The 17,524-nt window shown below is 56.9% G+C and overlaps 2 protein-coding genes across 15 annotated transcripts in view; both read left to right on the top strand.

The window, feature by feature from the left end:
- The window catches only part of CEP164 (centrosomal protein 164), a 29,259-nt gene extending 15,317 nt beyond the window's left edge, over nt 1–13,942 (top strand). For 7 of the 13 annotated variants that reach the window (XM_085560288.1, XM_077788038.2, XM_085560290.1 and 4 more), the window contains 21 exons: nt 162–293; nt 2,046–2,261; nt 3,370–3,504; nt 3,639–3,855; nt 4,374–4,451; nt 4,683–4,814; nt 5,039–5,161; nt 5,274–5,417; nt 5,565–5,648; nt 5,963–6,031; nt 6,305–6,483; nt 6,940–7,066; nt 7,454–7,518; nt 7,661–7,868; nt 8,557–8,664; nt 9,237–9,351; nt 9,818–10,162; nt 10,516–10,582; nt 10,843–10,959; nt 11,764–11,866; nt 13,236–13,942. In XM_085560288.1, the coding sequence (XP_085416414.1) occupies nt 162–293; nt 2,046–2,261; nt 3,370–3,504; nt 3,639–3,855; nt 4,374–4,451; nt 4,683–4,814; nt 5,039–5,161; nt 5,274–5,417; nt 5,565–5,648; nt 5,963–6,031; nt 6,305–6,483; nt 6,940–7,066; nt 7,454–7,518; nt 7,661–7,868; nt 8,557–8,664; nt 9,237–9,351; nt 9,818–10,162; nt 10,516–10,582; nt 10,843–10,959; nt 11,764–11,863 (2,761 nt within the window). In that variant the 3' untranslated portion in view covers nt 11,864–11,866; nt 13,236–13,942. Of the gene's footprint in view, nt 1–161; nt 294–2,045; nt 2,262–3,369; nt 3,505–3,638; nt 3,856–4,373; nt 4,452–4,682; nt 4,815–5,038; nt 5,162–5,273; nt 5,418–5,564; nt 5,649–5,962; nt 6,032–6,304; nt 6,484–6,939; nt 7,067–7,453; nt 7,519–7,660; nt 7,869–8,556; nt 8,665–9,236; nt 9,352–9,817; nt 10,163–10,515; nt 10,583–10,842; nt 11,012–11,763; nt 11,867–13,235 lie in introns of all 13 variants that reach the window. The other 6 variants (XM_085560291.1, XM_085560297.1, XM_085560295.1 and 3 more) reach the window with 4 other exon arrangements.
- Nucleotides 13,943–14,809: 867 nt separating this feature from the next.
- Nucleotides 14,810–17,380, top strand: LOC146765478 (uncharacterized). 2 transcript variants are annotated; one of them, XM_085560311.1, is made up of 3 exons: nt 14,810–15,007; nt 15,216–15,326; nt 16,025–16,369. In XM_085560311.1, exons 1-3 carry the CDS (start codon nt 14,954–14,956, stop codon nt 16,229–16,231), a joined length of 372 nt encoding a protein of 123 aa, XP_085416437.1. In that variant the 5' UTR covers nt 14,810–14,953; the 3' UTR covers nt 16,232–16,369. The 2 variants fall into 2 exon arrangements, 1 of the variants encoding a protein (XP_085416437.1); XR_014950004.1 differs by lacking the exon at nt 14,810–15,007 and adding an exon at nt 17,244–17,380 and having other exon boundaries at nt 15,240–15,326; nt 16,025–16,076.
- The last annotated feature ends 144 nt before the right edge of the window (nt 17,381–17,524 follow it).

The raw sequence follows: 17,524 nt of genomic DNA, 5'->3' as shown, positions 1-17,524 counted from the left end.
CCCTGTGGCGCTGGCAGCCCCGTGTTGGCCAGGCAGGTCCTGTTGGCAGGCATGGCTTGGTGCCCACCTGTGTCACCTGCACATCCTTGTCCAGCTGCAGCAGCCGCTTGACTCTGACCCCAGCTAATCTGATCTTCTGTGCCCTCTTTTGTGCTGCCAAGCGAGAGGGATCTCAGTGCTTGTGAGGCCCCCGGGGAGCGTTCGGGGTTGGAAAATCCCGGCGGGGCGGAGACGGAGGAGGGAGCCCTGGATAGCCTGGCGGACCCCGAGGAGCTGCCTGCTCCACAGAACGTGTAAGGGCTTCCTGTCAGTCCCACAGCTGTGGCTGGGGCAGCTTTTGTCCCTTTGTGCCCCGTGGTGGCCGGAGCTCGCGTGCCAGGCGGGAGCTCGGGGTGCCCGTGCCAGCAGCTGTTCCCTGCCAGGGTGCCAAGGGAGCAGCAGCCTGTGCTGGGCAGGGCGAGGGCAGCAGCTCAGCCCTCGGGGCTGTGGCTCAGCGCTCCCTGGGACGAGGGAGAGCTGTTTGCTTTGTTTTTGGGAAAGCCTTCCCCGTGCCGGTGCCGCCGCGAGCGTTCTCCCTCCCCGAGAATCTTCCACACAGAACCTGCTGAGTGGTGCTGAGCTGGGGGCACGGGCAGAGCCCCAGCAACTCACCCCGATTCACAGCCACTGGGCACCTTGGTGGCGTTGGAATAACGGGGTCAGAGCCGAGCTCCTGTGGGCTCCAGGGGTGGTGGTGGTGGGTTCCTGCCTCAGCTCCCCGAGAGGAGCAGCTCGGAGGATGTGAGCGTGCTGACACAGCAGCAGATGCAGCTGGAGAAATCAGGCAGCATGTCTCTGGGGACAGGGTAGTGGGGAGGGGGTCTCTGTGCTCCTGGGCAGCGTGTCTCTGGGGACAGGGTGGTGGGGAGGGGGTCTCTGTGCTCCTGGGCAGCGTGTCTCTGGGGACAGGGTGGTGGGGAGGGGGTCTCTGTGCTCCTGGGCAGCGTGTCTCTGGGGACAGGGTGGTGGGGAGGGGGTCTCTGTGCTCCTGGGCAGCGTGTCTCTGGGGACAGGGTGGTGGGGAGGGGGTCTCTGTGCTCCTGGAAGCGTGGTGCTCTGTAAACGTGTGTGTGCTGCCTGGCTCTCCTCCTGAGCAGAAACTGGGGCAAAAGGAGCAGCTGATAACCAGGTGGAAGTGGCTGAACTGCTCTGCAGAGCAGCCTGATAAAGGACAACCTGCTGCAGGTGGTGTAAGGGGGGCACCAGTGAAGGGGGATTGTTCCAGAACCCCACCACCTTCCTCTGTCTTGCTCTTTCTGCTAATGGCTGCAGAAATGACCTTTTCTCTCCCGACTCGAGGCTGAAGAACTGGGGCTGTTATTTCCCTGATTCCTGGCAGAAGTCCCTCTGCCTTGCACTGCCAGTCTCACAGCATGGTGACACCTTCCTGCTCCAGCCTTCACTAGCAAAGAACAAAAATCTTTCTTCCTAGACTAATCACAATTTTCCCCTTCTTTCCCTTTAGCTTCTCTCAGACCTTATAATTTTGCTTCTGTCTGTCTGAAAAAAAAAAAACTTAATTAGAACCAGATTGGGTTTGAATTTTTGGAGTGCTGAGGGCTTTCTGTTGCCTGGAGCTGGCAAATTCCCAGCACACTTTAGGTTGCAATTGCAGAAGAATACCTGGTCCATGAGAAGCACCAATCCCTGGGCTGGGAGCAGGTACTGATGGCATCTGCTCCTGTGCCTGGCAGCCTGGCCAGGGCTTTCCATCAAGTGAGATTTTATTGACCTCACAAGGTGAGCTCTGGTGGGCCAAAATTGGAGTTATTTAGGCCTGGAGTGCAGCTGGGGTTCAGTTTATCATCTAGAGATTCTCTGGGAGTCACCAAGAGGATCCACCAGTGATCCTCAGGATCCACCTGAGCTCAGCAGTGAAGCTTTTGGACCAGGTGCTCTGAGATTTTTGGTTTGGAGTTGATGCTCTGTGGAGGAGGTTGCTGTTCCTTTTATGTTTCTCTGTTTCCTGTCACCCTTTTGCCAAAGGAGCTTTTTGTCTTTGATAGGCAACCTGAGAAGGAAATGGAGCAGTCCTTGAGCCAGCCTCAGGATGAATCCCTGGAGGAAAAAGTCAAGGAGGTGGAGACGGAGCTGGAGCAAGAGGAAATACATTTATTTCAAGCAAAGGAGGAGAAAATCCAGCAATTCCAGGAGGAGATGAGGCAGAAGGAGGAGGAGGAAGAAGCTGAAAAGCTTCATCAGCACAAAGAAAAGCCCCTCAGGTACTTTCCTTTTTTAGTCCATCTCCTGCAAGGTGGGATTTCACTGCTGCTGGCCAAACTCGTGCTGCTGTGGCTGCCACGTGGGAAATGGTGCTGCTGTGCAGATCTGGGGGAAGGAGCAGCATCAGGGCTCTCAGGGAGGAGGAGGAGGAGGAGGAGGAGGAGGAAGGACAGGCTTTGGCACAGACCGTTCTGTGTGTGCGGATCTGCAAGCCCAGTGCCCCAGTGGAGCTCAGGAAAGGGCTCTGGTCCCTGGCAGGAGTGGCAGGAGAGCATCCTGCAGGGTGAGCTGTGATCCCACACTCAGAGCTGTGGGTTATGGATAACCCGGGAGGAGTTTCCAGCTCAGTGCTTGGAGCTCTCCCACCTGGCAGCTGTTCAGATCCTGGGCTCAATGGTGGCAACAGGACTGGAAATGGGAGCATTAGAGGAGATGAGGCTGCCCCAGAGGAGCTAGCTGGAGTTCTGACAGGGAATGTCTTACACAGGAACTTGCAGACAAGGCTTCTAGCAATAGGGCAGGGATGGCTGTGGGAAAGCAGGATCTGAGAGCAGTGCAGGGGTGGAGCAGCACTGGGAGCTGTCCTTTCCCTGGGGGAGCTTTTCTCTTGAGGCTTCTGTATTATCTTGCTGGACTGGATGCTTATGTTCTGAGCAGCCAGAAACAGCATCTTGACATGAGACATCATGGGGATGCAGTCTGGGTGTGAAGGAAGATGCAAAAATGGCACCTGAAGGGGAAAAAAAAAGTGTAGCAAAAGGTATAATATGGAAATACAGAGCTTTCAGATGAGATAATGGATCCAGGTACCTTGCTGGGAGCCTGCATCCATTTAATGAGAGTGGATTTCACTTACCTGCAATAAAAAAAAAAAAAAAAAAGAAGTGTAAACTGTGATGATATAGCAAGTCTTAAACCCACACTGCTCAGGTTTGATGCTGGGGCTGCATCTCCCATGCCAGCAGCAGGTCCTGCAGGTATGGGGGGGAAATGAATGTGTCACCACGGCCAGTGAGATCCCCAGCTGAGCTGAACCCCTTGGGGAGGGGACTGGGAGATACTGAAGCCTCCTGAACCTGTTTTCTTCCTTTTTATTTTCTGTCTCAGTGCTCCAGAAGAAGATTTAGCAAAATCTGAGCAGGAAGAGGAAGAGTTGCTTCTCAGAGAGGAAAAAGCCAAGAGACTTGAAAAGCTGCGAGCCCAAATCGCTGCAGAGATGGAAGCAGAGGAGGAGAGGATGAGGTGAGAGGTGCTGCTGCCATTCCTGGGGATGGGCAGTGCTGGTTTGGGAGGGCAGGGTCGGGCACATGCTCAGCAGCAGCTCCGAGGGGCCAGTGCTGGGTCCCCATTCCTGTGCTCTGCTCCAAACCCACCAGGGCAGAGCAGGAGGCCATGCTGCAGGAGCTCAGGGAGGAATGGGAATCCCGGCAGCTGGAGGAGGAGGAGAGCCTGCAGAGGAAGCAGCAGCTTGCCTTGGAGGAAATGAAGCTGGCAGCAGAGGAAGCCCAGCAGAAGGAGATGAGCAGGCTGGAACGGGAGAAGGAAGAGTTCCTGAGCCAGCTCAGGGGCAGCTTAGACAGGGAGAAGAAGAAGGTGAGATCTTTATTGCAGGCAGTTCCTGCTGGCCTGGGGCGGGGCAGTGCCAGGTGTGGGGATTAGCTCACACCTGCAGTGCTTTGCTGACAGCTCACTTAGAGCAGCAAGGGCAGTGCCAGCCTGTCGGAGGCACGGGGAGGTGGGCAGGAGAGCTCCCCCCGTTGTTATTACAGTGGAGATTAACTGGCAATTACTTCAGTGGCCACTCTGCATCAAGATGAGGATCACTGTGTGAGCCCTGTTATCAGATCAGAACTCAGCTGAGCTGCTTTATCAGCTCCTCTTTGGCTGCTGCTTCAGTGGGGCAGTTTCCAGTCCCTCCAGCACAGCAGGACTGGGATTCATCGAGATCCCCGGGAGGGAAGGCACAGAGGGAGTAAAGGCTCCTTGCAGTGATCCCGTTTGGAGGGGTCACTGCTGTGCCTTTTGATGCTTTTGGATGGAATTTAACTGCAGATGCACCTTGTCCCCAGCCAGAGGTTTCGCAGCAGACTGTTTTGCTCGTGTTTCTGTAGGCAGCAGAGGAGCTGGAGGAGCAGTTTGCCAGTGAACTCCAGCAGCTGAAGTCTGCAGCAGAGGGGAAGCACCGTGAGGTGGGGATGGTGTCCTTAGAATGTAAATTGTTGGTTTTTATTTTTTCCCTCATGCTGTCACCAAAGGTGGCCAGGGAGGGTGGCATTATTTTCTTTCCCCTCCCTAGCTGTGGCTCTGGTCTGGCTCAGTGCTCCAGGCTGGGGTGGTGAGGCTGTGCCGTGCCCTGTCCAGGGCACGGAATGGATCCTGTGAAAGGGCTGGCGAGTCTCTGTGGGTGACTTTCCTGACAGGTCATTTCCAGCCTGCAAGCCCAGCTGGCAGAGGCACAGAGCAGCCAGGAGGCCCAGCTACGTGAGGAGCTGCAGAGAGCAGATCAGAAAGTGCAGGAAAAAGCCCTTAAAGTGAAGGAATACGAGCGTGAGGTGAGTGTTGGTTTTGTGCTGAAGGTTCTTGACACTCTCAGATGTGGGCTGAGCCCTGGGTGCCCCTGAGGGGGAGGACATCCCTCAGCATCTCCCCTCACCGGGGTGAAGGCTTTGTGCTTGCAGGACACAATCCCTGATCCCACCCGGGGCAGGGGCTGGGGTTGGAGGCTGATTTTTGGGAGGCCACTGCGGTGAAGCCTCTTTCCCTGGCACCCCTGCAGCTCAGCGAGCTGATGAGCGACAGACGCCGGGAGGTGGAGAAAGAGCACGAGAGGAGAATGGAGAGGATGAGAGGGGAGCACCGGGAGGCCCTGGCGCGGATCCAGGAGCAGCACCAGGAGGAGGTACTGCAGCTGGGGGCTGCGCTTGCAGCGGGTGCTGCACGCCCGTGCTGCATTGCTGGCTGCGTTGCTGCAGAGCCCCGTGCCTCACGGAGGTGTTTCCCTGGCCCGGCAGGAGCAGAAGCAGAGGTCGGAGCTGCTGCAGGGGCTGCGCAGCGAGGCCGCACGGCTGCGGCAGCTGCACGACGCCGAGGTCAGGGGGCTGCAGGCAGAGCTGCAGGCGAGGCTGGCTGCCCTGCAGCAGAGGCACAGCGAGAAGGTGAGCAGCAGGCTCTGGCACTCGAGGCTCCTGAGGGACAGCCTGGGGGCTCCCCCCGTGTCCCCCTGCACGGCGCAAGGTGACGGACACGAGGGGCAGGTCACGCTCCAGCTCGTGCCATTCTCTTTAACTCGGCTCCCTGTGCAGGAAAGAAAGCTCCAGGATTCGGAGAACGAGCTCGAGATCCGCATGAAAAACATCCAGGCCAGATCGGAGCAGCTCCTGAGCCAGGTGAGCCTCACAGAGCTTCCCACATCTGTGCCAGTCCTTTGGCTGCTTCCTCATGGGGAGCTGCTCAGGAAAGCTCAGCCAGGGCTTCTGCTGCCGTCCCCCTCACAGGGAAATCTTTGTCACTGGTCAGAGCAGGGCTGAGCATTCCTGGTGCTGCTGTTTGCTGGGAAAGTCCAAGCTCTTGGTTTGCTCAGTGCTTCAGGGGGCAGTCATGAAGCAAACCTGGCAACACTCCTTGTTTTGGAATGGCCTGGAGACTGAGGTGCTGCCCAGCATCAGCAGTGCCCTGGCTCTGACACTGTCCCCTGCCACAGGAGGAGTCCCTGCAGAGGAGGAGGCAGCTGCTGCTGGATGAGGACAGGCGGATGCAGCTGGAAAGAGACGTACGGACCCTGGGGCTGCAGAGGGGCTGTGCTGCCCTGGGGCTGGGGGCAGCACCTCAGGGCTGGGGCTTTAGGAAAACAAAGTGCTGGGAGGTGGTTTTAGGAAAACAAAGTGCTGGGAATGGTTTAGTTCTGAGCTCCCCAAAGAGAAGAGCCAGTCCCGTTCTCCCAGGTTTGCTGTGTGGGTGTGCAGCTCTGGGACCCCCTGAGCTGTGTGCCCCTGGTTTTGCTCCTGGGGAAACGACCGGGAGGGACTTTCTGGTTTGCTTCCAGGAGGCTGCTCTTGCCTCTCAGCTGCGCCTGGAGGAGAGCAGGAAGGAGCACTCCAGCCTGCTGGAGTCCACCCGGCAGCTGTGGAAGACCCTGGAGGAGCTGCAGGACCAGAAGGCTGAGCTGGAGGCTCAGGTGGACTTGCTGCAGAGCCGGAGCCAGAGGCTGCAGAAACGCATCGGGTGTGTGAGAGAAATTTCCTCTGATACCAAAAAATCTGCCCTGTGCCCCTGACAAACCTCTCTAACCTAACCTGGGGCTCTCCTCAACCTCTGAGCTCTGTGTTTCGGGCCATGTTCCTTCAGAATCCTGAGGTGCCCATTGGGGGCTGGTTCCAGGTTTTTCATTAACTCAGGGTGTGAATTTCAATTTGCTCCTTCACCTCTGCAGGTCAGGTTCGTTTGTCTCCTCCACTCCTGCCTTGGGAGGTTAAGGAGGTGCTGAGAGAGGGGCACTGAAATGCAAAGAGGTTTTCCCGAGGGGGCTGAGCCGCTCAGGAAGGGTGGGAAGCAGTTTCCCTGCCCAGTCCTGGTGTTGCCTTGCACACCTGTGGCCCTTTCCCTGCTGGAATCTGGAGCTCACTCTGGACACCGCTGCAGACTAATCAAGTGCTCTGCTGCTGCTTTTTCCCGTGGCAGAGAGCTGGAGGAAGCAATCAGGAGCAAGCAGGAGGCTCTGAAAGAACTGGAGGCAGAAGAAAGTGTGGAATCTCCAAGAAAGAAAGCCGAACTCTGTGTTGAAGACCTGAGAGAAACTCCTCAAGCTGTGAGTAAAGCAGCCTGTGAAGGTGTTTGCCTTGTGAGATCTGAGGCTGAAACTCCCTTGAAAATCCCCGCATTTGTTCCTTCTGTGTGAAACCATTTGAGATGCAGAGATGGATTTCTCTTTGCTGGTGTGTTCAGTAGTATTTGCAGCTGTCTGTCTGTTATTAGTGTGTGGGAGAGGAGTGTGGGGTACTCAAATCAAAAGCAGGGCTTGTGTTGGGGTAGAAACGTCTGTTACCTTCAAAAGTCACATCAAGACCAGCCCTGGATCTGGGCAGTGCCCTGGAGATGTCATTCCAAGCTTTTGCTGCTCACTGGATTCTTAGGGGGCCTTGGGCTTCTGTTTCCCCCATAAACAATTAGTTTTAGCAAGGTGTCACCCTCTCAGCACTCGTCCAGAGAGCCTTCCCCAGCCTCGCAGAGCCCCGAGGAGAGCGACCTGCAGCTCGGTCGGTGAGTGTCCCTGCGCCAGGACAGTCCCTGCCCTGCTCTTCCCAGCTCGGTTTGCAGAGCGGGCACCGAGTCCCCGTTTTTGGGGTGCTGCTGAGGTGTGCAGCAGCACGGGGAGCCAGGACAGCCCTGCCTGTCCCTGCAGAGTGCAGAGCTACATCTCGGCCGAGCGGCAGTCCCTGCGCAGCGCTAAGGAGTTCCTGCTGCGCCAGAGCCGCTCCCTGCACCAGCAGCGCTCGGCGCTCCGGGCTGCCAGGCTGCACTGGGGCCAGGACCTGCGCAGCGCCCAGGGGACCCTGCAGGACCCCCACAGCTCCCAGCTCCTGCAGGGCATGCGCCAGAGCCTGGAGGAGGTGAGCCCTGGGTGCTGCCTGTGTGTGGGTGTTGGGTGGCATGGACTGCTCGCAGCCCTGGCACCGGCTGCTGGCGCTGCTGTGGTCCTCGTGGTGTGGGCATGGTGACCCTCCTGGTGTGGGCATGGTGACCCTCCTGGTGTGGGCTTGGTGACCCTCGTGGTGTGGGCTTGGTGACCCTCGTGGTGTGGGCTTGGTGACCCTCCTGGTGTGGGCTTGGTGACCCTCCTGGTGTGGGCATGGTGACCATCCTGGTGTGAGCATGGTGACCCTCCTGGTGTGGGCTTGGTGACCCTCGTGGTGTGGGCTTGGTGACCCTCCTGGTGTGCGCATGGTGACCCTCGTGGTGTGGGCATGGTGACCCTCTTGGTGTGGCCCTCGTTGCCCTCCTGGTGTGGCACTGTTGACTCTCCTGGCATGACCCTCGTGACCCTCCTGGCGTGCTCCAGCTGACCCTCTTGGATGGGGATTTGGAAGTGAAAGCTCCTTTTCCTTGGACTTACCCTGCCTTGAGCCATGTGCTCACTGTGCACATCCCTTCCCACACTCCTGAGGACTTGGGAGCGATTTCACTGCAGCAGCACTTCCTGTGCTGGGCAGAAGGAGGTGATGACAGTCACCCCAGCTGCTGGCAGGGATGATTTCCTGTCATTCCTGTTTAATTTCCCTCCTTGGCATGGCTGTGCAGGAGGCAAAGGAGTTGGACAAGATGAAGTCGGCCATGCAGAAAGGACAGGTGCTGCTGAAGAAGAAGGAGGAGAAGCTCAGCCAGCTGGAGTCCTCGCTGCTGGAGGAGGTAAACTCTCCTGGTGTTTGCAGCAGAGCTGGATTTTGGAACCACTTTCTGCGAGAGCACCAGAGGCTGCTGTGTGTGTGGCTGCAGAAGGCAGCTTGGAAAAGCTGCATGGATTGAGCCAGGAGAAAACAAGGGCAGCTGGGATGGAGCCTGCTCTCCTGACCAAGGCCAACCTGGGAGTCTTTGGCTCTGCCTGGAGCACGTGGCCTGAGGCAGGGCAGCAGCAGATGCCAGAGAAGGAGACCTTGGATGGTCAAACTCTTGCCCCTGGTGCAGAGAGCCCGGCCCTGCAAGAGCTGTGAGGTTATTTAGAGCACAAACCACACTGGCTCCTGCTGCAAGGGCTGGTTCACATGGCTGCTGGCTTTGGCCTCTTGCACTCTGAGAGCCACAGCAGTCTCTGGACGTTCAGACTTTGCTGTCAGGGGCTGGAGACAAGTTTGCCTTCACTTGACCTGAGCCTGACTGCAGTCCAGCTCTGTAGACAAGCTGTAGGCAGATCTCCAGTAGCTTTTATGTTCCAGGGATGATACAGCAGGTTTTACTGGCATTGTTTTCCTCCTCCTGACCAGCTCTCAGATGAAGATATGCTGAAGAGTTCAGCGTGCAAGAAGGTGGTGACGTTTGATCTGAGCACCTCTGAGGACACCAGCAGCACGTCCAGCGTGAATCTGGGCCAGTCGAGGTGTAAGTGCTCAGCATGTGAGGCTCTGGCCTGTTCTGCCTTTCCCTCTCACCTCTCTGATGTCCCTGGCCTCAGCTGTGTGTCCAAGGCAGGTCTGGGACTGCTCTGTGTACCACACCTGATTGCAAAAACTTGATTCCTGCCTATAGTGGCAGATAAAAGGGATGGGATCTGTGAGTGAACCTGCCTTTTAAATCTCTGTGGATTATAAAATCTCTGTGATTTCCCTCTGATCCTGCAGGTCTGTATTGCTCTTCTGCAGGAGTCTGGGCTTCCCCTTCCTCACATCATGGCAGGAGAAGCTGCTGCCATTCCCTCTCTGCTGCTCGTGCTTTCTCTTGGGCTTTGGTTGCCTGGAGTTGTGCTAGGGGAGGAAGGGCGGGCAGGCAGGAGGGGTGGCTTGCCTGCACACAGGCTGCTCTTGTCAGGGCTTGTCCATGATCCCTTTCTCCCCCCTTCTTCCTTCAGCTGACCTGAGAATGGATTTCTGGCCTGTCCTCCAGCAGGACAAGATCCAGCACCTGAGGGACTCTGTGCAGAGCATCTCCAGCGAGCTGAACGGGGTCCTGGGGCTCCTGGACTCCCTGAGCCAGCACCAGTCCCCTCTGCTCACCTCCACAGCCCGCGAGGGCATCCCTCTCCCCACCTATCCCTCCTTGGCAGGCCTGGTGGGGGGCAGCTCCCTGGGGAACCCCCCCAGGGTGTCCCCCCTGAACCAGTGGGCCCGGAGCAGCAGGCCCAGCTCTAATTATTCCATCTCAGGGCAGTCAGTGGACAGCATGCTGACAGAGAAATGGCACAGGTATTTCCCAGGTGAGTCTCCTGGCCTTATTGCACCTGCTTTGGTGCCTGCAGCTTCTGATTTTGTCTCAGGCTTCCGGTGCTGGGGAGGGTGGGTGCACTGGTGCTGCTGGTGGGAAGGGTGCTAAGGGGAGGAGGGATGAGGAGCTCGCTCCAGCAGTGCAGCATCTGGCTGATCCTGTCTTCCTGCTCTTTAATACCCAAGGAAGCAGCAAAAGGGGAGCCAGCCCTCTCCACTGGGCCATCTAGGGTTCTCCATCTGTTTCCCTGGTGTCCGTGTAGGGACAGCGTGGCCGTGGTGCAGGAGAGCAGACACAGCCAGATCTGTGGATTTTGTGGGGTCTCTGTTTAATTCTGTTTTCCAGGTGGGTTCCCATCGCTCAGTGAGGGTCCTGTGCCTCTGGACAGCAAGCTGGGCTATGTCCCTGCAGAGTAAGGGCCTTCCTCCTTGAGATTTCCACTGTGCTGCTGTTTCTCTGCAGTGATTATTGGCTCACTGCTCACGTAACAAGTAGATTACAATTTGATAATTACTATCAACTATTTATTAAGGAGAAAAGGTGAACTATCAGTATAAATGTATTAGAGGAGGTGTTTTGTTCTTCAGCAGCTCATCACTTTCTCAACTCTGGGATATTTTCTTCCCAGACCTCTTTTTCTCCCCACTTACTCTCTCTCTCTCTCTGCCACAGTGAACAAATCAGGCTCTTCCAGCATTCCAAGTTCAGTGAGCCAGAGACAAGGAATATTGAGGGGATGATTGAGAGCAACAAGAAATGGCTGAAAGGCTTCAAGAAGGATTCCAAAGTGTATCTTTTACCTGGGTCTGGTCTTTAATTGCATTCCTGCTTCCTGCAGAAGGTAGGAGGAGGGTGGCAGGAGGGGTGTGAAATGAAGAACTGAGCAGCAATTTCGAGGCCTTGGCCTCTCTTGCAGTGCCTGGTTCTGCAGAGGTGTTTAGCAGATGGAGCAGGAGTGATCTGTGTGCTGCTCTCTGAGCTCTGTTTGACTGAGGGAGTTTCCCTTCCTTTCCCTGACTTGTGATGCTCTTTGGTGGTGCTGCTCAGCTGTAGGGGAGCAGTTTGAGCAGGGAGTGTGAGGATTTAAAAATATGGACCCAACAGTGCAGAGGGGAGGATGGGGTGGGCAAGAAGGAGGTCTGGCTGTGCAGGGTGCTTCTGATGGAGCCATTGGCACGGGCAGACCCTGCTGAGCAGCCTGGGAGGAGGTGAGGGCACCTGGAGATGTGTGGGGCAGAGAGGGCTGGGCTCCCCCAGAGCTCTCTGCAGCTCTGTTTTAAGGAATCTTGTAGCATAGGGTTGGATCCAGGGAGCAAAACCTCTCTGTGCTGTTTGCAGGCTGTGGTGCCAGCCTTGTGCTGGGCTGTGGGTGTCTCTCAGTGTACACTGATATTAGCAGCAAATCCCCACGAGCTCTGTGCTGCCCTGAGCGTGGTGTGCCTCTGAATTCCCTAATCCCCCTCTAATTCCATTTGACTGGGGTGCAGCAGGCTAAATACAGCCTGTGTGCACTGGGCTGGCTCAGGACCTGCTACCTGTCCTGTGTGAGCTGGTTCCTGCTGGCACCAGGCTTTTCCTTCACCCAGCTGCCAGACCTCTCTCCCCGCTGGCACAGAAGCCCCCAGGCAGCAGCCCCAGCCTCCTGCAGCTGGGGCTGGATGAAAACAGAGAGATCAAGGTGTACCACTACTGAAAGGTGGGGTTTTTCTCTGTCTGGGGGGGGGCCTGTGCAGTCTCCCCATGATGGGCTGGTTTTTGGGGATGCCCAGCCTGGCACCTCCACAGTGTCTGTGTGGCACGTCCTTGAAACTGGGTATTTTTGCAAGAGAGTGGAGGAAGGAGGAAAAGAACTTCCCAGGCGGGTTCTTCTAATCCTGTAATGTGTCCAAATATACTTTATAGACTGTTTAATCCAGCGGTGGCATATCAGGGCTTCAATAAATCAACATTTCCCTCATTAGTATTCCAGCGATGGCAAGGCAGAGCTGTGAATCACAGAGGACTTTGAGTAACTGGTCAAGGGGGAGGATGTGAATCCAGCTGAGGCTCTGCTGGGGGAAATGTGGCAGGAAATGAGCCTGCCCTGATGCCCAGCAAATGCTTGGAGGCAGGTGGGCAGTGTCAGGAGGCCTCTGGCACAGGGGAACAGCGGAGTGGCTGCGGAGTCTGGGGGTAAAATCAGGGAACGGCACATTCTGGCTCTGGGGGAATGCTCTGCTTGTTTGGGGTGGAAGCAATAGGAGCTGAGGCAAGAGCTGGACAAGCCTTCCCTGCTCCTCTCGGGCCAGGCTGGCCAGAGCTGTGCAGCAAAGCAGCTGCTGCAGCTCTGCCCCTGTGATGGCAGGGGAGCAGCGGTGGTGGCAGGACACGGGGAGGGTCTGTGCAGCCACGGCTGAGGAGCTCCTGTGGGGACATGGCCCCACCCGTGTCCTCCACGCCCTGGGGAGAGGGATCCAGAGCCTGGCCCAGCAGCTGGGACCTCCTTCCATGCACGGGGCTGGGAGCCCCTGCCATGAATCCTGGAGTGCATCTGGAGCAGCTCTGCAGGGATCCCGGGAGAGCAGGGCTGTGGGAGGGCTGGACAGTGCTGAGGAGCTGGGATGAGCAGCTCCTGGGCCCCAGCTGTGCCTCATGGCTCTGCTCACCAGGGGCTGTGAGGTTCCTCTGGACAGGCCAGGTCCAGAGAGCATCCCAGCCCATCCAGAGAGCATCCCAGCCTGTCCAGAGGCTATCCCAGCCCATCCAGAGAGCATCCCAGCCCATCCAGAGAGCATCCCAGCCCATCCAGAGGCTATCCCAGCCCATCCTGAGAGCATCCCAGCCCATCCAGAGGCTATCCCAGCCCGTCCAAAGGTTATCCCAGCCCATCCAGAGAGCATCCCAGCCTGTCCAGAGGGTATCCCAGCCCATCCAGAGGCTATCCCAGCCCGCTGGGATGCTTGGGATTGGGGGAGGTTTCACTCTGCCCAGCGGGGAGGAGCCAGGCTTTCATGGGAATGTGCTGTTTGGTTGTCTTTGTCAGTATTTCCTCCGAGCTGACTCTAAATATTTTATGCTTTAAAAAGCCGCCGAGCCACTCGCCCGTTCTGGCTGACGAGGACGCTGCACTTCAAGGGAGCCCATCTGTGAGAAACCCTCTTCAAAGCCATTCTCCTGAGACAGCTGCTGGGGGGAGGCTGTGAGGCTGCTGCCCCACACCCCCGTGCTGTGAGAGACCTTGGGGTGGGTGGGGGTGGGAGCCCCCCGTCCCTGCTCCCTGGGTGCAGTGTGCTGGCACACACCGTGAGCCTGGCATGGGGATGTTTACATGCAAATAGAAATCTATTTTTGATGAACATCATTTTAAAACTCTGAAGAATGTATGTATTTTATTTTTCCTGGCTGTTTTTCTAGAATTTTTGTAATTACTCAATAGCCTTATGCCTTCCTAGGAGAGGAGGGATCTGAACACGGGTATCCCATCTGCTGTTGGATTGCACAAACCCCTTCCTGCAGGGATTTTGCTTTTAGTTTCCTGGATACTCAGAGGACACATGGCAATCCTTCCAGTCATGGGTTTTAGAAGGGACCCCACAGTTGTGGTTGCTGTGGCCAAAGCCATATCACTGAGTCCATTCTGTGTTTTGGGAGAAGCATGCCTTAATGGTGCAGGGAAATGCCAGTTTTTTTAACAATAACTTGGTTTGAAACATGCTCCTTTCTCCTGTTAAAACCCAGGAGAGCAGCTGTATCTGGTTTTGTATAAATTAAATCAACGTGAGCCTGTTTTGTATGATGGTGGTGGTTGTCACTCTGTTTTGTTGTAGCTGGGTATCCAGCTGTACTTACCTCTCACATCTCCCCTTGTCTCTGGGCTCTCTCATGTTTTCTCTTGCCAAGGTCATTTCTGGCAGTTCCCAAGACCACTTAAGCTGGCTGTGGCTTTGTTACCATTATTCCTTTAAGTATCTGGACAAGGTAGCAAACGCAGAGGCAGAGAGAAGAAAGCTGCAAACCAAAACTCCAGCAGGAAAGCGAGGCGTCGCTCTGGCAGCCTGGGACCTGTTAAAGATGTCTCACTGCAGCTGGCTGTGGCTGCTGCTTTCCCATGGCTTTGGGAGCAGCCAGGAATTGCCCAGCAGCGTGCTGGGTGCTGCTGGGATCGCTGAGTAACCCTGCCAGGCCTTAGGGAGGGTTGGTGACGTGTTTGTCTCTCGCTGCCATCTCCTGCCAGCAGCCTGTGGGAGCTGGAGGGGTGAGCAGGGTGTGCATCAGCTGCTGGTGCACAAGTGGAGGCTGAGAGTTTTGTCCTTAAAAAGAACACAAACCACCACCAGGATTTTTTGCCCCTGAGCTGCACTGGTGTGTCTTTGCCCTCCGGAAAGCTGGAGGAGAGCTGCTGGAGGAGCTCTGGTGGCAGCACACGCTGGGGACAAGTCTGCCACCCTGCTGCTGTGGTGAGACATCCCAAATCCCAGCTGGAGTGTGCTGTGAGCCTGCTGAGGTGGGTCCCCAGGGAGCAGGCGTGACCCCAGGCTGGGCTGGGTGTCTGCCCCTGCTCCCCGCCGTGCCTGTGTGCGTGGAGCAGAGGATTTGCCTTTCCTGGAATGCCAGCACCGTGTCTGTTGGAGAAACTCTGCAATTAGAAGAGCAAAAGGGCAGGGCCCGATTACTTGAGGAGCTGAGCAGGGGCTGTAAGCTCATTAAGGGCTTGGCCTCAGCCTGCCCGAGGAGGCACAGCTCAGTCCTGGCTGCTGGAGGTCCCAGTGCTGCTCCCAGAGCTCCCGGGAGCCCCAGAGTGGCCATGCTGGGCACCCTGATGACAGCGCTGTTCTTCGTGGTGAGGGTGGTCAGAGAGGTGAGTGTGCCCGGAGGGACCTGCTGCTGCTCTCACCTGCCTGGGCACAGCTCGGGCAGGAGGGCTGGGAGCTCCCCGGGGCTGCTGTCACCCCAGGGAGTGGCCGGGGAGGGCTGTGATCGCTGGTGGTGATTGTGGCTGAGCAGCTCTTTCTGTTCCTCTTCCTCTCCTGTCCTCTTCCCTGCTGAAAAACCTTCCCCGTGTGCAGCTGGGGACCAACCTGTTCCGTGAGGAGCCCCTGCCTTACCTGGTGTACCAGCCCCTGCCCTGGCAGATCCAGTGCGTGTCCCAGAGCCGCCGCACCAGCCGGGACAGCGAGGTGAGGCTGCTGGCACTGCCAGCGCAGCGAGGTGAGGCTGCTGGCACTGCCAGCACAGCGAGGGGAGGCTGCTGGCACTGCCAGGGCAGCGAGGTGAGGCTGCTGGCACTGCCAGCGCAGCGAGGTGAGGCTGCTGGCACTGCCAGCACAGCGAGGGGAGGCTGCTGGCACTGCCAAGGCAGCCAGCTCAGGGGATGGCAGTGCTGCTGCAGGGGCAGCTGTGAGCCAGGCAGCCTGGAGGTGTAGGCAAGGGGGAAATGTGATGCCAAGAGGGGAGGGTAAGCTGGAAAATGTTGGAGTGGTATTTGCAGACAAATTCAAGCTTATTTTTAGAAATGGAAATATCCCCTGGGAGACCTGGCAGCCCAGGAGCTGCAGGTTCATGGTGTAGGGCTGTCTCCTTGTGGTTTGAAATGCAGATCCAGTGAGGATAGGCTGTGCCAACATCCATCCACGGACTGGAGCATCTCACAGCTCTGAGTTTGGATGCAAAGCTATTTCCTGCCTCTCCTTGGAGGTCTTTCCATAAATGCAGATTAATTAATCAGTACTCTTTAAGGGAGCAACAGTAAGCAGGTTCCAGTTTCCTAAAGGGAATGGAGAGTGGAAGGAGGGTTCCTGGCTGGCCTGAAGGGACTGCCCTCACCGCCTCTGCCTGGGATAGAACTAACTTTTATTTTATTTCTCTGCCTTTCTAGAGAGGCAGGAACTCCCGACACAACAGCATCTACTCACTTTCTGGAGAGAAAGGTGAGTGTGGAACAGGCAGAGGGACAGGAAACCCCCCCCAGTTAACACAAGTTACGGGTGGAACTAATGGCTGGGACTGGATGCAGCAGAAGAGCAGGCATTGCAGTACCTGCTTACTTCTTGGCCTCTTTCTCCTTCCACAAATCTGTCTGTGACATTACTGAGGGGTATTTGATGATGAGACAGTTGTTAATGTGTGTAGCATCAGCCAGTGAAGCTGCCAGTGCTGCAGGGCTGAATGTAGAACCCCTCACGTGTGTCTGTGCAGACCCCTGCTCCCCTCTTCCCTGGAAGCATGCCCCACTGACTCAGCTGGGGTCATGCTATTCTATTCTATTCCATTCCATTCCATTCCATTCTGGGGGTGCCATCCCTCCTGTGGCCCAGGAGCTCTGGTTTCCCTCCCCATGGCTGCAGGGCTGGGGCTGAGCCCCTCGGGCAGGCGAGGCTGTGGCAGAGCTCACCCAGCAGTGCCTGTGCTCAGCCTCTGCCCTTGGGCAGGTTCACAGCTGGCAGTGGCTTGTTGAGCAGGGCAGGGGGGACCCCTCTCCCTCCTTTTCTTTACCCTTTTACTCCGCAGCTCCTTTTAGGCAGCGAAGGGAGGTGGGTTCAGGTGGCAGCGGTGAGTTTATTCAGCAGCATCTGGCCCCAGGATTCCTGATGGCTGCTCGGGGGGTGCTTAGCAGTGACACGCCGGCTTAGAGGAGCACTGCTGAGTGCCTTTGATGCAGTTCCTGTTGAATTTCACAATACTCCCCTAATGCCACATTAAGCGGGAGCGGGGAGGGCTCCCATTTGTCAGCGTGAGAGCTTTATTGCTGCGCGGGGCCGGGCTTTTTTCTAATCTTATTTGTGCCTGCGAAAGTAAGTGAGCATCATACGTGGTGATTAAACGTGGCGAAGCTGCGGCCTTCGGGGAGTGGAGCTGTGTAAATATAGAGGGCTCAGCACTGCCAGGGAGGCTGGGCTTTGCTTTGCCTCCCGTTCCCTGCTCCTTCTGCCCTGGAGATGTTCCTGTGAGCTGGTGGAGTTGTGGTTTCGTGCTGTGAGCTCTGCAGCGGGGACAGCCCTGTCCTGTCTGAGGGATGGGGAGGCCACTGACCCCACGGGAGCCTGCTCAGGGCTGCTGGCACTGTCTGTGCTTGCTGTGATGCTGTTTGCCCCCAGGTGACGTGAGCCCTGATGCCAGCAAGGACAGCAAGGTCAGTGACCCATCTGAGAGGGCAGCCATCACCATCCAGACCCACTTCAGGAGGTACCAGCAGCAGAAGCAGGAGAAGAAGTAGCCACAGCAGCCACCTGTGGCCTGCACTGTCCCTCCTGTTTGTCTGTTCTGTACCCCAGAGACATTTGGGGCCGTGGTGACTGTGAGCCTGCCCCCGATACATAGCTCCTGGTGCAGGTGTAGGATTTCTGCCCTTGTGTTGGTGCTCACAGGGAGTTCTCTG

The sequence above is a fragment of the Lonchura striata genome, chromosome 24, assembly GCF_050655825.1.
Source record: "Lonchura striata isolate lonStrDom1 chromosome 24, ASM5065582v1, whole genome shotgun sequence".
NCBI classification, from domain to species: Eukaryota; Metazoa; Chordata; class Aves; order Passeriformes; family Estrildidae; genus Lonchura; species Lonchura striata.
This window is presented reverse-complemented; position numbering and strand designations above follow the sequence as displayed.